The 15,824-nt window shown below is 34.5% G+C and overlaps 1 protein-coding gene across 9 annotated transcripts in view; it reads right to left on the bottom strand.

Annotated features, from left to right (window-relative positions):
* The window catches only part of LOC143256352 (uncharacterized), a 149,047-nt gene that overhangs the window by 40,076 nt on the left and 93,147 nt on the right, over nucleotides 1–15,824 (bottom strand). For all 9 annotated transcript variants that reach the window (XR_013031277.1, XR_013031279.1, XR_013031278.1 and 6 more), the window contains exons 16-19: nucleotides 13,351–13,489; nucleotides 11,776–12,059; nucleotides 4,358–4,407; nucleotides 747–1,063 (exon numbers count right to left, since the gene is read on the bottom strand). Coding sequence is in view for 6 of the 9 variants with exons in the window: in XM_076513462.1 (XP_076369577.1) it covers nucleotides 747–1,063; nucleotides 4,358–4,407; nucleotides 11,776–12,059; nucleotides 13,351–13,489 (790 nt within the window). In the remaining 3 variants the exon portion in view is untranslated. The remainder of the gene's footprint in view (nucleotides 1–746; nucleotides 1,064–4,357; nucleotides 4,408–11,775; nucleotides 12,060–13,350; nucleotides 13,490–15,824) is intronic.

Here is a 15,824-nt window from a genome sequence, read left to right as displayed (position 1 = left end):
AATTTTGTGCAAAGCTGCACCAATTGTTCTTAATTTAACAGTGACAAACCAGAGAAAAGGTAGTTAGTTGTCACCACCCACCATCAAATCATGGAACTCTTTTAGCAACAGATAATGTAATTGACCATCAAATTATTATACTCAAACACCAACAAAGGTGAGCGTGTTTGGCGATGGAAGTTCAAATCCTTGAGCCTTAGATTTGGAAGGAAGTGACTTGGCAAAATGAATATTCTGGAGTTTCCTTAAAGAATATTTTCTGTAAAAATCAAGATTCTATGAAGACAAATCCTTTATTATATTTTTAATCACGTATTTTCTGATACACTATGTAATTTACCCCTTACATTTTATGGTCATTGTAAGGTGTTGGTATATTAGTACACTGATCTTAGCTTATAATATGTCCCAACTGTAAAACAATAAAAATGATAGCATATTTGGTGTGTGCACCATTTTGGATATTCCTAATTATAGAAATTCATGTTCTTCTCAGGTAATTTGTATACATGAGAAAATATAGTAATCAATACAAAAAGTTGTTGACCAATTATTAAATACTTACAGGTAACTTTAAATAAATTATCTCATGAAGCAACTACTGATAACAGACATACTGACTACAGTGAACTATTTTAACACTGCCTTAAACCTATGTAAAACTTTCTAAAATAACTGTCTTAACTATGAGCAATAGGTAAACCTTTAAAACTATTTTGCCTTATGTTATAACTTAAATAACTAACACTTTGCTTGTCTCTCCTGAACTGCAGCTCTGACCTCCTCTGCAAAGCTGGGTAGACAAAAGGTGGGCTCTGTAGGACGTAAGTTGTCAGTGGCAGTTGTACAAGAAGTGGGCTCTGTAGGACGTAAGTTGTCAGTGGCAGTTGTACAAGAAGTGGGCTCTGTAGGACGTAAGTTGTCAGTGGCAGTTGTACAAGAAGTGGGCTCTGTAGAACGTAAGTTGTCAGTGGTGTTTTCCTCAAGGACTTCCTCTTGCAATCCATTTTGGTGGATCATATTCAGCTGGTCCACAGAGCCACACTGATCATCTGTTGGTTTACTGTAAGAACCAAGAAACTGAACTTTACTAAAAGCTACACTTATATCAGAAAACTTCACATCTGTATGAAGTAACAACTTACACTATTGTTATCAATAAAAGCTACACTTATATCAGAAAACTTCACATCTGTATGAAGTAACAACTTACACTATTGTTATCAATAAAAGCTACACTTATATCAGAAAACTTCATATCTGTATGAAGTAACAACTTACACTATTGTCATCAATAAAAGCTACACTTGTATCAGAAAACTTCACATCTGTATGAAGTAACAACTTACACTATTGTTATCAATGAAAGCTACACTTATATCAGAAAACTTCATATCTGTATGAAGTAACAACTTACACTATTGTTATCAATAAAAGCTACACTTGTATCAGAAAACTTCATATCTGTATGAAGTAACAACTTACACTATTGTTATCAATAAAAGCTACACTAATATCAGAAAACTTCACATCTGTATGAAGTAACAACTTACACTATTGTTATCAATAAAAGCTACACTTATATCAGAAAACTTCACATCTGTATGAAGTAACAACTTACACTATTGTTATCAATAAAAGCTACACTTATATCAGAAAACTTCACATCTGTATGAAGTAACAACTTACACTATTGTTATCAATAAAAGCTACACTTATATCAGAAAACTTCACATCTGTATGAAGTAACAACTTGCACTATTGTTATCAATAAAAGCTACACTTATATCAGAAAACTTCATATCTGTATGAAGTAAAAACTTGCACTATTGTTATCAATAAAAGCTACACTTACATCAGAAAACTTCATATCTGTATGAAGTAACAACTTGCACTATTGTTATCAATAAAAGCTACACTTATATCAGAAAACTTCATATCTGTATGAAGTAAAAACTTGCACTATTGTTATCAATAAAAGCTACACTTACATCAGAAAACTTCATATCTGTATCAAGTAACAACTTACACTATTGTTATCAATGAAAGCTACACTTATATCAGAAAACTTCACATCTGTATGAAGTAACAACTTACACTATTGTTATCAATAAAAGCTACACTTATATCAGAAAACTTCATATCTGTATGAAGTAACAACTTACACTATTGTTATCAATAAAAGCTACACTTATATCAGAAAACTTCATATCTGTATGAAGTAACAACTTACACTATTGTTATCAATGAAAGCTACACTTATATCAGAAAACTTCACATCTGTATGAAGTAACAACTTACACTATTGTTATCAATAAAAGCTACACTTATATCAGAAAACTTCATATCTGTATGAAGTAACAACTTACACTATTGTTATCAATAAAAGCTACACTTATATCAGAAAACTTCATATCTGTATGAAGTAACAACTTACACTATTGTTATCAATAAAAGCTACACTTGTATCAGAAAACTTCATATCTGTATGAAGTAACAACTTACACTATTGTTATCAATAAAAGCTACACTTATATCAGAAAACTTCATATCTGTATGAAGTAACAACTTACACTATTGTTCTCAATAAAAGCTACACTTATATCAGAAAACTTCACATCTGTATGAAGTAACAACTTACACTATTGTTATCAATAAAAGCTACACTTATATCAGAAAACTTCATATCTGTATCAAGTAACAACTTACACTATTGTTATCAATGAAAGCTACACTTATATCAGAAAACTTCACATCTGTATGAAGTAACAACTTACACTATTGTTATCAATAAAAGCTACACTTATATCAGAAAACTTCATATCTGTATGAAGTAACAACTTACACTATTGTTATCAATAAAAGCTACACTTATATCAGAAAACTTCATATCTGTATGAAGTAACAACTTACACTATTGTTATCAATGAAAGCTACACTTATATCAGAAAACTTCACATCTGTATGAAGTAACAACTTACACTATTGTTATCAATGAAAGCTACACTTATATCAGAAAACTTCATATCTGTATGAAGTAACAACTTACACTATTGTTATCAATAAAAGCTACACTTATATCAGAAAACTTCACATCTGTATGAAGTAACAACTTGCACTATTGTTATCAATAAAAGCTACACTTATATCAGAAAACTTCATATCTGTATCAAGTAACAACTTACACTATTGTTATCAATGAAAGCTACACTTATATCAGAAAACTTCACATCTGTATGAAGTAACAACTTACACTATTGTTATCAATAAAAGCTACACTTATATCAGAAAACTTCATATCTGTATGAAGTAACAACTTGCACTATTGTTATCAATGAAAGCTACACTTATATCAGAAAACTTCATATCTGTATGAAGTAAATCTTACACTATTGTTATCAATAAAAGCTACACTTGTATCAGAAAACTTCATATCTGTATGAAGTAACAACTTACACTATTGTTATCAATAAAAGCTACACTTGTATCAGAAAACTTCATATCTGTATGAAGTAACAACTTACACTATTGTTATCAATAAAGCTACACTTATATCAGAAAACTTCATATCTGTATGAAGTAACAACTTACACTATTGTTATCAATAAAAGCTACACTTGTACCAGAAAACTTCATATCTGTATGAAGTACCAACTTACACTATTGTTATCAATAAAAGCTACACTTGTATCAGAAAACTTCATATCTGTATGAAGTAACAACTTACACTATTGTTATCAATAAAAGCTACACTTGTATCAGAAAACTTCATATCTGTATGAAGTAACAACTTACACTATTGTTATCAATAAAAGCTACACTTATATCAGAAAACTTCATATCTGTATGAAGTAAAAACTTGCACTATTGTTATCAATGAAAGCTACACTTATATCAGAAAACTTCATATCTGTATGAAGTAACAACTTACACTATTGTTATCAATAAAAGCTACACTTGTATCAGAAAACTTCATATCTGTATGAAGTAACAACTTACACTATTGTTATCAATAAAAGCTACACTTGTATCAGAAAACTTCATATCTGTATGAAGTAACAACTTACACTATTGTTATCAATGAAAGCTACACTTATATCAGAAAACTTCATATCTGTATGAAGTAACAACTTACACCATTGTTATCAATAAAAGCTACACTTATATCAGAAAACTTCATATCTGTATGAAGTAACAACTTACACTATTGTTATCAAATTAAAAAGTTTAAAGAAGCATAATAAAACTTAGAAGTAACATTTTTATCACAGAAGGTCAGTAACACTCAACAAGAAATTGTAGACATTTCTCAAGAGCAAATATTTAATATTTTACATGTAATATAAATGTTTCTCACCTCAAATTTTCCTCATCACTACCTGAACTTTCTGCAGAGTGAGATGAAAACTGAAAAACAAAATAAAAACTTTTTGTAGCTACTCAAACATGAAAATATTCTTCAATTCCTTTTATAGCACACTTTAATAAGAAAAACAGGGAGAAACTACATACTTTTACAAACCTTTCTTCATTGTAGAATGTTCATGTTCACAAAGACAAAAACATTTTATTTTAAAGAAACTAGGATTTTGATTGTAATGAATACCATCTAAACATTGTTAACATGTTCAGTGACATGTACTCGCCTGGTGGGTAACATATCACAAACAGCTTCAAAGAGCTAATTAAACATAGTATACTTACCCATATAAATATTACATATCTGGGTTAAGAAGGAAGTATTAATACTGGTGGTGGCAGTGAACATGTTAAATATAAGATGAGAGAAATGCTGGCTCATTTAGTATTGAAGACAGAGATGGAGATTAAACATTCTACAAAATTTTATTAATACATCTACCTTATGTACTTGAAAGAGAACTTTCTATCACAAATCATCAGAGAACTGAGATTAAGAGTGTATGACAGAACCAATCATGTGCTACGCAGTGAAAATTAGCTCAATATAGTAATTCATGTCACCATTTAAAGAAAATAAGGTAACATATGGAAGGAAAACAAAAGGCTTTAGGAGGATTCAGAAATGTGGAAACAGCAAATCAGTGAAGTAAACGTGGAGAGAAAGAAATAAACAATAAAACAATAAAGAAGACTTACAGAGAAACACACAGTAAAAGAACAAAGAAGACTTACAGAGAAACACAGTAAAACAAAAAAAGAAAACTTACAGAGAAACACACAGTAAAACAACAAAGATCTACAGAGAAACAAACAGTAAAACAACAAAGATGTACAGCAAAAGAAACAGTAAAACAACAAAGGGGTACAGAGAAATAAACAGTAAAATAACAAACATGTACAGAGTATTGTTTGTTTGTTTGACTGATTTAGTGTTTTATGGCACAAAGCAGCTAGGCTATCTGCGCAAATGTCCAGTAAAAAGGTAAAAGTAAATTAAGGTAAAACAAAACAAAGTTAAAAAATAAATAAATAAATAGCATAAAACTAATATTTACATCTAGTCTACAACGCCAAGAGAAAAACTACAGTAATATAAGTTGTAAAGGACTTTCTGTAGCGTGACTGTAATAATCATAACTCATCAGGAAGACCAAGAGGTAAGTACAAAAACTACTGTCAGTCACCTTAAGTTGGCCTTTCCAGTCCTGGTTTCGAGTTACTTAATGTTACTGTCAGTTTCTAATTTCAAATTGAATAAGAGGAACTGCGATTTTTAAAAGTGAGTCACATTAAAAAGATCAATGGCCTTTAAAAAACTAAAAACATTACCAAGGTGGACAGTGTCATCATCACCAATAACACTGTCTAACGTTATGGACAAATCCTTGGGACAGAACATGTTTAAAATGGTGCCGTTGTTGAGTGTCATGACAACAAGACAGTAAAATGTAGCTTATTTTGATCTGAGTGTTACACAGACAACACATTGGTGCATCAGTTCCAGATGAAAGAAAATGATGAGTTAAAAAACTGTGACCAATGCGTAGTCTAGTTAGAACAACTTCCTCTTTCCGATCCTTTCGGGAACAAGACGGCCAAAGTCCAATATAGGGGTTTATTAGGAAAAGCTTGTTTCTGCGTTGCTCATTCCAAGTCGACTGCCAGCTGGCATGAAGCCGAGCCTTGAATACAGGACCATAGTCTATGTATTGAACAGGAACAGAAGTGATAGTGCCAGAGCAAATAGACTTAGCTGCAGTGTCAGCGAACTTGTTCCTGCAAATACCAACATGGCCCAGTATCCAGAAAAACTGGATAAAAGTAGATGTTGAAGAGAAATGGGCCAGTCGGTTTTGAATATTGATGAGAACAGGGTGAGAACCAACATGAAACGATTCCAGAACCAGTAGAGAACTAAGTGAATCAGTACAAATCATGCAGTTCGAGGATTGCTTAGCTTCTATGTGATCCAGGGCGAGAGAAATGGCGAACAGTTCAGCAGTGAACACAGAAGCTGTAGTGGGGATTCTGTGTGCAACCAGCAAACCACAACAAACCATGGCAGAGCCCACACAGTTACCTGATATCGAACCATCTGTATGAATAGGAATGGAAGGATGGTTCAAAAGATGTTCAGCAAATAACAGACAGTATTTCCAATCAGGAGTGTCACCTTTCCTCAGATGACTTAAAGACAGGTCACATTGGGGTACCATAAAAAGCCATGGTGGGATGGCCTGATCAGTGGATACAGCAATGTTATCCAAGGACAGACCCAATTCATCTAACTGAGCCTGGATACGAAGGCCAAAAGGAGCAATGGCAGACTGTACGGTCTAAAAAAGCATGGCCTATTGAGGAAGGAAAACACAACCACAGGTGGGATGCTTTGGTAAGGAGCGAAGTTTCGAAGAATACAGTAAAGACAGTTGCAAATGGCGGAGGTGCAAAGAAGGTTCATGAGACTCTATGTATAAGCTCTGAACTGGGGAAGTGTTGAAAGCCCCACTGCAGAGCTGAAGTCCTTGATGATAAATAGGGTCCAGCATCTTTAAGGCCGATGGTCTGGCAGAGCCATAGCCCAGTGATCCATAGTTTAGTTTTGATCGAATAAGAGTATGACATATCTTTAGCATAGAAGATCGATCCACTTCCCAAGTGGTGGTAGAGAGGACACGGAAGATGTTCAGAGCTGTTGTACATTTGACCCGTAGCTGGTTGATGTGTTATAAAGGTTAGTTTATGGTCAAAGATAAGCCCTAAGAACTTAGTCTCAGAGACCACAGGCAACACAACTTCACTGACACAGAATTCATGATCAGGGTGAATACCCCGTTGGCAGCAAAAGTGCATGCAAACGGTTTTAGAGAGAGAGAAGATAAAGCCGTTTGCTGTGATCCACTTCAGTAAACGATTGAGAGCAGTCTATAGCTGCCACTCAATATACCTCATGTTCAACGACTGACATGAAATGTGAAAGTCGTCGACATAGAGCCCGTTTGCAACAGTGAGAGGGGTTTGGTCAGTGATGGCATTAACTTTTATACTGAAAAGTGTGACACTCAGAACACAACCTTGAGGGACTCCAAGTTCTGGAAGGAAATAACAGGAAAGTGTCAAACCCACACAAACTCAGAATCTCCTGTCCATTAAAAAAATTTTAATAAAAATGGGCAAATGGCCAAGTAACCCATATATATGGAGGTCTCGCAAAATGCCATACCTTCATGTTGTATCGTAAGCCTTCTCAGTGTCAAAGAATATTGATAAAAGGTGTTGTCATTTGAGAAAGGCTTCTCTGATTGACGTTTCAAGTCAAATCAGGTGGTCCATTATGGAGCACTGTTGTCGGAACCCATACTGAATGGAAGAGAGGAGGTTATTTAACTCAAGGAACCAAATAAAAGGAGCATTAACCATCCTCTCTAAGGTCTTACAGAGACATCTCGTCAAAGCAATTCAATGGAAGTTTAAAGGAATCTTGGAATCCTTCCCAGGCTTGGAGAAAGGCAGGACAATAGCCTCGCACCAGGCATCAGGAAAAACATTCTTCTGCCAGATCCAGTTAAAAACAACCAGAAAGATAGCAAGAGAAGCAGGAGATAGATGGTGCAGCATCTCATAGTGAAAATCATCAGGCCCAACCAATGTACTGCCAGACCAATGAAGGGCTATTTTGAGTTCCACCAGTGAAAAGGGACAATTATAGTCATAGAGACAATCAGCTTGAAAGGAAAGAGGTGATTGCTCTGCCCAAGTCTTGATGGATAAGAAGGTGGAAGAAGAGGCAGAAGTGCTAGATACCCAGCAAAAGCTTTCACCCAGAGTATCTGTGATGCTCGGGGTATCAGTTACTTCCTGGCCATCAGAAAGCAAGATTGAGAGGGAGACAGAGTGATATTGCCCACTGACCTTTTGAATCTTGTCCCAAATCACTTTGGAACTGGTGCTAGAGGATATGCTGGTTGTGAACTTAATCCAAGATTCCTTCTGGCATTGACGTCTTACCCGTCGAGCATGGAAAGCGATGAGGTTCGAGAGTGTGGGATATCTCCGGAAAGTATCTCAGGCTCGTTTTTGAGCCTTCCCTGCCATGTGGCAGGTAGGATTCCATCATGGAAGAGGATATAGTGGAAAACATGTCGAGGTTTTAGGAATACACTGAGCAGCTGCTTGTACAGGGTGTTTAGAAAGTCACTGTACACTTATATATTTATTAACAGGCAAAACTGCACAGTGACTTTCCAAACACCCTGTATAATACAGTCAGTTACTGCTGCCACACAGTCATCTATTGATGGCTTACAGACAAAGGCAGGATCAAGTAATGCAAGAGCAGTGAAAGAAGGCCAGTTTGCATGATCCAGCTTCCATCAGGGCACGCAGGTTGGGTGGCATCAACCATGGCTAGTCTTTCTCAAGATTATAGGAAAATGATCACTGCCTCATGGATTATTGTTGAAGGAGAGCAAATTGAGATATCAATAGCAGTAAAGGACTGAATAGGTAAATGGAAATAAGTAGAAGAACCAGTATTGAAAAGAGAAAGGTTGTGATCAGAGAGCATACGCTCTACAGAGCAACCCCTCCTATCAACACCAGCACTTTCCCAGAAGGGATAATGTCCATTAAAGTCCCCCAGAAAGAAAAAGGGAGATGGCAACTGTTCAATGAAAGCATCAAGGTCTGATTGATCATGTCTCTCCAGGTGACAGATAGAGAGAACAAACAATGATGGTGTGACCAAAGGAAACACGGATGGCCACGGCCTCCAAGGGTGTGTTGAGTGGCAAAGACAGGGTGGGCGCATGCTGATCAACCAACATTGCCACCCTTCCATACACTCATCAATCACAAAGCTTGTCATTTCTGTATAAAGAAAACTGCCAAAAGGTGACTATATCGGTTTCAGAAACGTTTCTTGTTAGGAAAGACATACAGGATGGTAGGAAGCAATCAGTGTTTTGATGTCATCCAGATTAGAACGTAAACCTCAACAGTTCCAATGTATCAGGGTGGCCATTTTTATTTATGTGTAGGCTAATTGAGCGGAGAACCCTTCTGTTTACAACAAGTCTTTCTTCCGTACTTTTCTTACTCGAGCAAGGTCTACAAGACCTCAATGGATCCTGCCCTGGGTCAATTGGGCCGGTCTTTGCTGTTGGAAGGGGATTCCAGAGACTGAGGACGTGAACAAATGATTGTTTTGTATCTTGGGGTGAGAGAGGAAGATGGATACGAGGAAATGCCTGTACCTGGAAACAAAGGATGTGGATCTTGTGGCTTGGTGGATTGTATATAAGGACAGAGATAGGTGTCAAAGTTGATTCATCAACTTTTTCAACCATCAAAGTCAAAAGACTTTTCATTTGTTTGGAGAATGATTCTTTAGGAGGCACAGAGAGATCTGTCTGTACTCCCACAGTAGTTGTGGAAAGAAGTGCAGCAGCATACATCCGAGATGAAGTGGTGGACAGTAATTTTGGAGCCTCAGGACAGATAATGTTATGAATCATTTTCAAATGCTGCACCTCTTTTTCTTCCAACCATTTAGGGCAAGAATGAAAGTAGAATGAGTGAAAATATTGCAATTGATGCAATGAGGGTCCGTTTCACACTCATAGGCATCATGGTCCTTGCCACTGCAACGAGCACACATCAAGGAACCACGACATGATGTCTTTGAGTGACTGAGCCATTGACACTGGAAACATTGGAGAGGGCTTGGAATGTATGGCCGTACTCTGCAATTAAGATAACCTCTCTTGATGGTGGCAGGGAGACATAGTAACATAAATGTCAGAATGAGGACATTAGTCGGCACCATAATTCAATCTTTGCGAGTGGAGATACACCTCACTGCAGAAACTCCTTGAATGGAGAGACCAGCGAGAATCTCCGACACTAGGATGTTCTTCAAATCCCTCTCAACAATAACTCCTTGTGATAAATTCAAAATAGCATGAGGTGTAACCTCTATAGGTATATCTGCAATTGCCTTTGAATGCAAAAGGAGTTCACTGTGTTGAGACATGGATATTTCCACCAATATGTCACCAGATCGAAGCTTTTTTACTGACTTTAGAGAGCCAGCAAGTCCCTCTAGTCCCTTCTGAATGAAAAAGGGGGACATTTGCCCTAAAGGTTTGTCTGAAAGTGAATGCAATATAAGAAAATAAGGTCCAACAGGTGGCACATATGGTGAGGATTGCTGCTCAGAACCTTCAAGACGTGGTCATTTACCTATACACTGTTTTTTCACTATTTTGTTAAGATTTTTAATTGGAGCATCCATAATAAAGAAAGGGAAATTTCGGTGCCCACTGACCCCACCCACCATACAGCCCTATGAGGGGATGCACTACAATGCCAAACAAGGACATTGCAGCAACGCCAGGGTTTTGTGAGCACTATACCCAAATACCAGCATCAGATATAATGTTCACAACACCCATTGAGATCACCCAACATTGCTACTTGGTTGACCCTAGCCCAAGTGGACCAGCCGATTAACCCAGGGGGCACCCAAAGGCTGCCCATTACAGGAATTCAAGGCCAAAGTGGTGTGTTAGGATTGGATCCCCAACCACCAGGATGCTCTCCTCCCCTTCACAGGTTGCCACGCACGGCAAACATGTGTGTGTGTTTTCTTATAGCAAAGCCACAAAGGGCTATCTGCTCAGCCCACCGAGGGGAATTGAGCCCCTGATTTTAGCGTTGTAAATCCGGAGACATACCGCTGTACTAGCGGGGGGCAGGCAAACATGTGGATGGATGTTTAGATCCCAGAGGTAAACTGAAAGAACAGAACCTTCCCTGGGAGGTCCCTCACTACGCACAGGAATACACACCGAGGGAATGCACAGAGAAACAAACAGTAAAACAACAAAGATGTACAGAGAAACAAACAATAAAACAACAAAGATCTACAGAGAAACAAACAGTAAAACAACAAAGATCTACAGAGAAACAAAGAGTAAAAGAACAAAGGTGTACAGTGAAAGAAACTAAAACAACAAAGATGGATAGAAAAACAAACAAGAAAACAACAAAGATCTACAGAGATGTGAGCAAAATATGAAGGAAGAGAAAATCAATTCTTAACATAATCATCAGAAAAAGTAAAATCAATGTGTCTGTTTCAAGTTTAATTTATGGGCTATAGTATACTTTACAAGAAAAAAATAGAAATCTTTTATAATTAAGTCACTTTAAAGAAAATAGATAAAGATATTTAGAAACCAGTTTCTTCTTGGAAAAGTTAAGTTACACAAAGACATTAAAATTATTTTTTTGTTATTAGATGCAACACATTGGATTGCACAAAATTAATTGGAAGGCTATGATACCAACCCATCCATCTAAGCTACTGGTACTGGACTGTTTCTTCAAAGATGGAGGTTGTCTGTTAGCAAGACTACCTTTACTTGCTAATTCAGCATTAGCTTTTGCTAGAGTACTGTCCAAAAGTTCAGTTTGGGGCACAGCTTTGAAAGCTTCTTCTGGGCAAATCTTCCTCTCTATTGTAGATACCTTTGAATTATTAGAGTTTTCCTCATCAGGACTGATTCCACACTTGGTTAACTCTGGATCAGACAGTTCACTGTCTGACATATCAATTTCCAGTCTCCTCACCACTAAAGAATGAGATTCATTATGTTACATCTACTAATTGTGTTTCTTGGACATTATTAAGTCTGAGAACTCAGAATATTTGAAGTGTTCTCAAAAATGAATACAAATTAATATGAAAATCTGATTTCTTAACTAATACTCTATTTGACAAAAGGACATTCACAATAAGTTTTAAATCTTTTTATACATTCCTAATAATATAAAACTTATTACCAAAAACTTTCTGTATACTATTGGGTTGAGGAATAATTCGTGAGCGTTTTTTCAAGTTAAAAAATATATTCATAAATGAAACGCTTTCGCAAAATATTTCATGTCATTTGGTAGATAATGTTTTGCTCTAATAGATGGTGTGTTTGATTTTCATATGTCTTTAATTTTTGCTTTCATTTTCAGCTCATTAAATGGACTGTCAAGTGGACAAAATCGAGCATTTTCGACACCATCTGCTTTTCAGATTTAATTTCTTGCAATTTCGTTTAAAACAATGCATACTATATACCTAGGTATTACATGAAATAAAGTATCATAATAAATGTTTTGGGTGTAATGTGTTCATGCATTGAAGTATTGTATAGTCTTGCATGTAATGCTTGAATGAAATTATTTAAAAACGCTCACGAATTATTCCTCAACCTAATATATCAAAAGTTCATGGAGCCTCAAGTATGACTCTACCTCATCAATATACAAAAGAGAAGAAACTCAAAACTCAAGCTACTACACCACATACTGATAACACATGAATCACAGGTATTCACATTGCTACAGTACTGACATTACATAAACTTTAGATCCCATATTACTAAAATTAATAAAGTACCAACCCTTCCCCAATATCAAGTTGAGAGATCTTCTCATAAATCAGAACCACATTTTGAAGTGACAGTAATTACAAGGTTTGTAATATTACTAAGAACAACACAGTATATTAATCCTTCGACTATTAACAAGGGCACACCATGAACCCACAAGTTTTGTTTAGATCATATTTCTTATTAACATTCATACATTTTGGTCCAATGACTTACAATGATTAATTAAAAATAAATCATTATTTCTCACAGAAAACAGTTTAAAACCAATGAAGAAAATCATGTATTGATAACATGCACACATGATAATTTGGTACTAAAAAAGTTCAGCAAAAGCCATGTTTAAGATTTACTATGATTTAAACTTCCTGTTAGATCAAAGAGTAATGAACTTTTGATACTAGTTAAATACTGAAGACTTGAGAGATGTCCTGTCAATAATGATACCATTAATAAAAGAGTCCTAATCTCAGTTTACCTTTTCTGTTTTCTGTTATTAAGTTAAACTTTTTCTTTAGCTGAGGTGTAGACAACTTGATTGTATTATCATATGGTAAACCAACATGCAGGCCTGCTTCTCTTTGAGTCTCAAGCAGGTTTTGTTCAAGGAGTATCACCTTAAAAAAAACAAACAGGTTAAAATATATACATACGTATTTATTAACAAGTAATACTGTAAGTTACTCTCTTGCACATTTTACAGAATACTAGAGGAATCCTTTATCTGGAACATAGATAAAACAAAACAGGTTAAAATATATACATACGTATTTATTAACAAGTAATACTGTAAGTTACTCTCTTGCACATTTTACAGAATACTAGAGGAATCCTTTATCTGGAACATAGATAAAACAAACAGGTTAAAATATATACATACGTATTTATTAACAAGTAATACTGTAAGTTACTCTCTTGCACATTTTACAGAATACTAGAGGAATCCTTTATCTGGAACATAGATATCGATTTCTATGTGCAGCATTAGGGTTAACTTTGTTTAACATCAAATTTTCATCTTTTGTCACACATTGTTTTGCTCAGTTATTTATGGTATTGAGGCAGTAAACTTGGGATGTTGTTTACTTATTAAATTTTTAGCTATTCAATGTCAATACTTGGGTCCTCCAGCAAGCCTATGAGTTTTATTAAAACATATTGAGCTAGCTCCTCACAACAGTTGAAGAACTGATATACATAAATATATTTATATATATATAGTTTGTTATAAAGATAAACAAATAAAAAATACAAAACACTGCACCAATTGAAAGGATCCCTAGGGTATATGTGGGATATAAAATGTACCCTAGGTTTTGGAGGCAACTGATAAAGTGGGGCCTACATTGCAGTGGGGATACACTGTCTATCAGTTTTAACCTCTGTATGCCAGTCTAACATGAAGAAATAAAATAATACAATAAATAAAGGAATAGCAATAGAAATTAAAATGAAAGTAATAAAATCAGGAGATGTGGGTTCTCAAGCTCACAACATCCCAGATCTATGTTACCCTTCACTGCCTACAGACTGTTGTGGGAAGGTGACTGTTCTCCAAAGTAAAGAAGAAGAAAAATAAATAAAAATTAAATGTAAAAATACATAAATTACTATCATTCAGGGTAAGCCAGTTAAATAAACTTACCTTCTTATCCTGCACTACAGCCTGCACTCTGGAGAACCATTCACTTACCTTCTTATCCTGCACTACAGTCTGCACTCTGGAGAACCATTCACTTACCTTCTTATCCTGCACTACAGTCTACACTCTGGAGAACCTCTCACTTACCTTCTTATCCTGCACTACAGCCTGCACTCTGGAGAACCTTTCAATAGGTGAAACATTTTTATTTTTGTTTATAACAAACTACCAGTAGTCAAAGGTTTGGATTTGCTGTTTTTAGTGCAGTCCTTCCTTTTGATTTTGTTTGTCTTACTTAACTCTTCGGTATTAATATTTTATATAAAACAATGGAATATTAAATCTGTTTTTCTTTCCTTTTTTTATTTCTTGTTTCAGGATGTCATTTTACAGAAAATCTATAATAAAACATTTAAATACAACTCTTCAACTAAACATATTAAATAAAATACATGTGGCTCTCAAATGTACAAATATATGGTACACTCCTATAAATTAAGTACATTAAAGTACAGTGAGAAAATTAGTTATAAATTACTCATTATAATGTCTTCATTACAAACTATACTCTTTCTTGTTATTATTATTTAGAAAATTAGTTAAGAATTACTCATTATAATGTCTTCATTACAAACTATACTCTTTCTTGTTATTATTATTTAGAAAATTAGTTAAGAATTACTCATTATAATGTCTTCATTACAAACTATACTCTTTCTTGTTATTATTATTTAGAAAATTAGTTAAGAATTACTCATTATAATGTCTTCATTACAAACTATACTCTTTCTTGTTATTATTATTTAGAAAATTAGTTAAGAATTACTCATTATAATGTCTTCATTACAAACTATACTCTTTCTTGTTATTATTATTTAGAAAATTAGTTAAGAATTACTCATTATAATGTCTTCATTACAAACTATACTCTTTCTTGTTATTATTATTTAGAAAATTAGTTAAGAATTACTCATTATAATGTCTTCATTACAAACTATACTCTTTCTTGTTATTATTATTTAGAAAATTAGTTAAGAATTACTCATTATAATGTCTTCATTACAAACTATACTCTTTCTTGTTATTATTATTTAGAAAATTAGTTAAGAATTACTCATTATAATGTCTTCATTACAAACTTTCTTGTTATTATTATTTAGAAAATTAGTTAAGAATTACTCATTATAATGTCTTCATTACAAACTATACTCTTTCTTGTTATTATTATTTAGAAAATTAGTTAAGAATTACTCATTATAATGTCTTCATTACAAACTTTCTTGTTATTATTATTTAGAAAATTAGTTAAG

The sequence above is a fragment of the Tachypleus tridentatus genome, chromosome 7 (genome assembly GCF_004210375.1).
Source record: "Tachypleus tridentatus isolate NWPU-2018 chromosome 7, ASM421037v1, whole genome shotgun sequence".
Classification (NCBI taxonomy): domain Eukaryota; kingdom Metazoa; phylum Arthropoda; class Merostomata; order Xiphosura; family Limulidae; genus Tachypleus; species Tachypleus tridentatus.
Note: the sequence above shows the minus strand (reverse complement) of the source record. Positions and strands in the feature narration are given on the sequence as shown.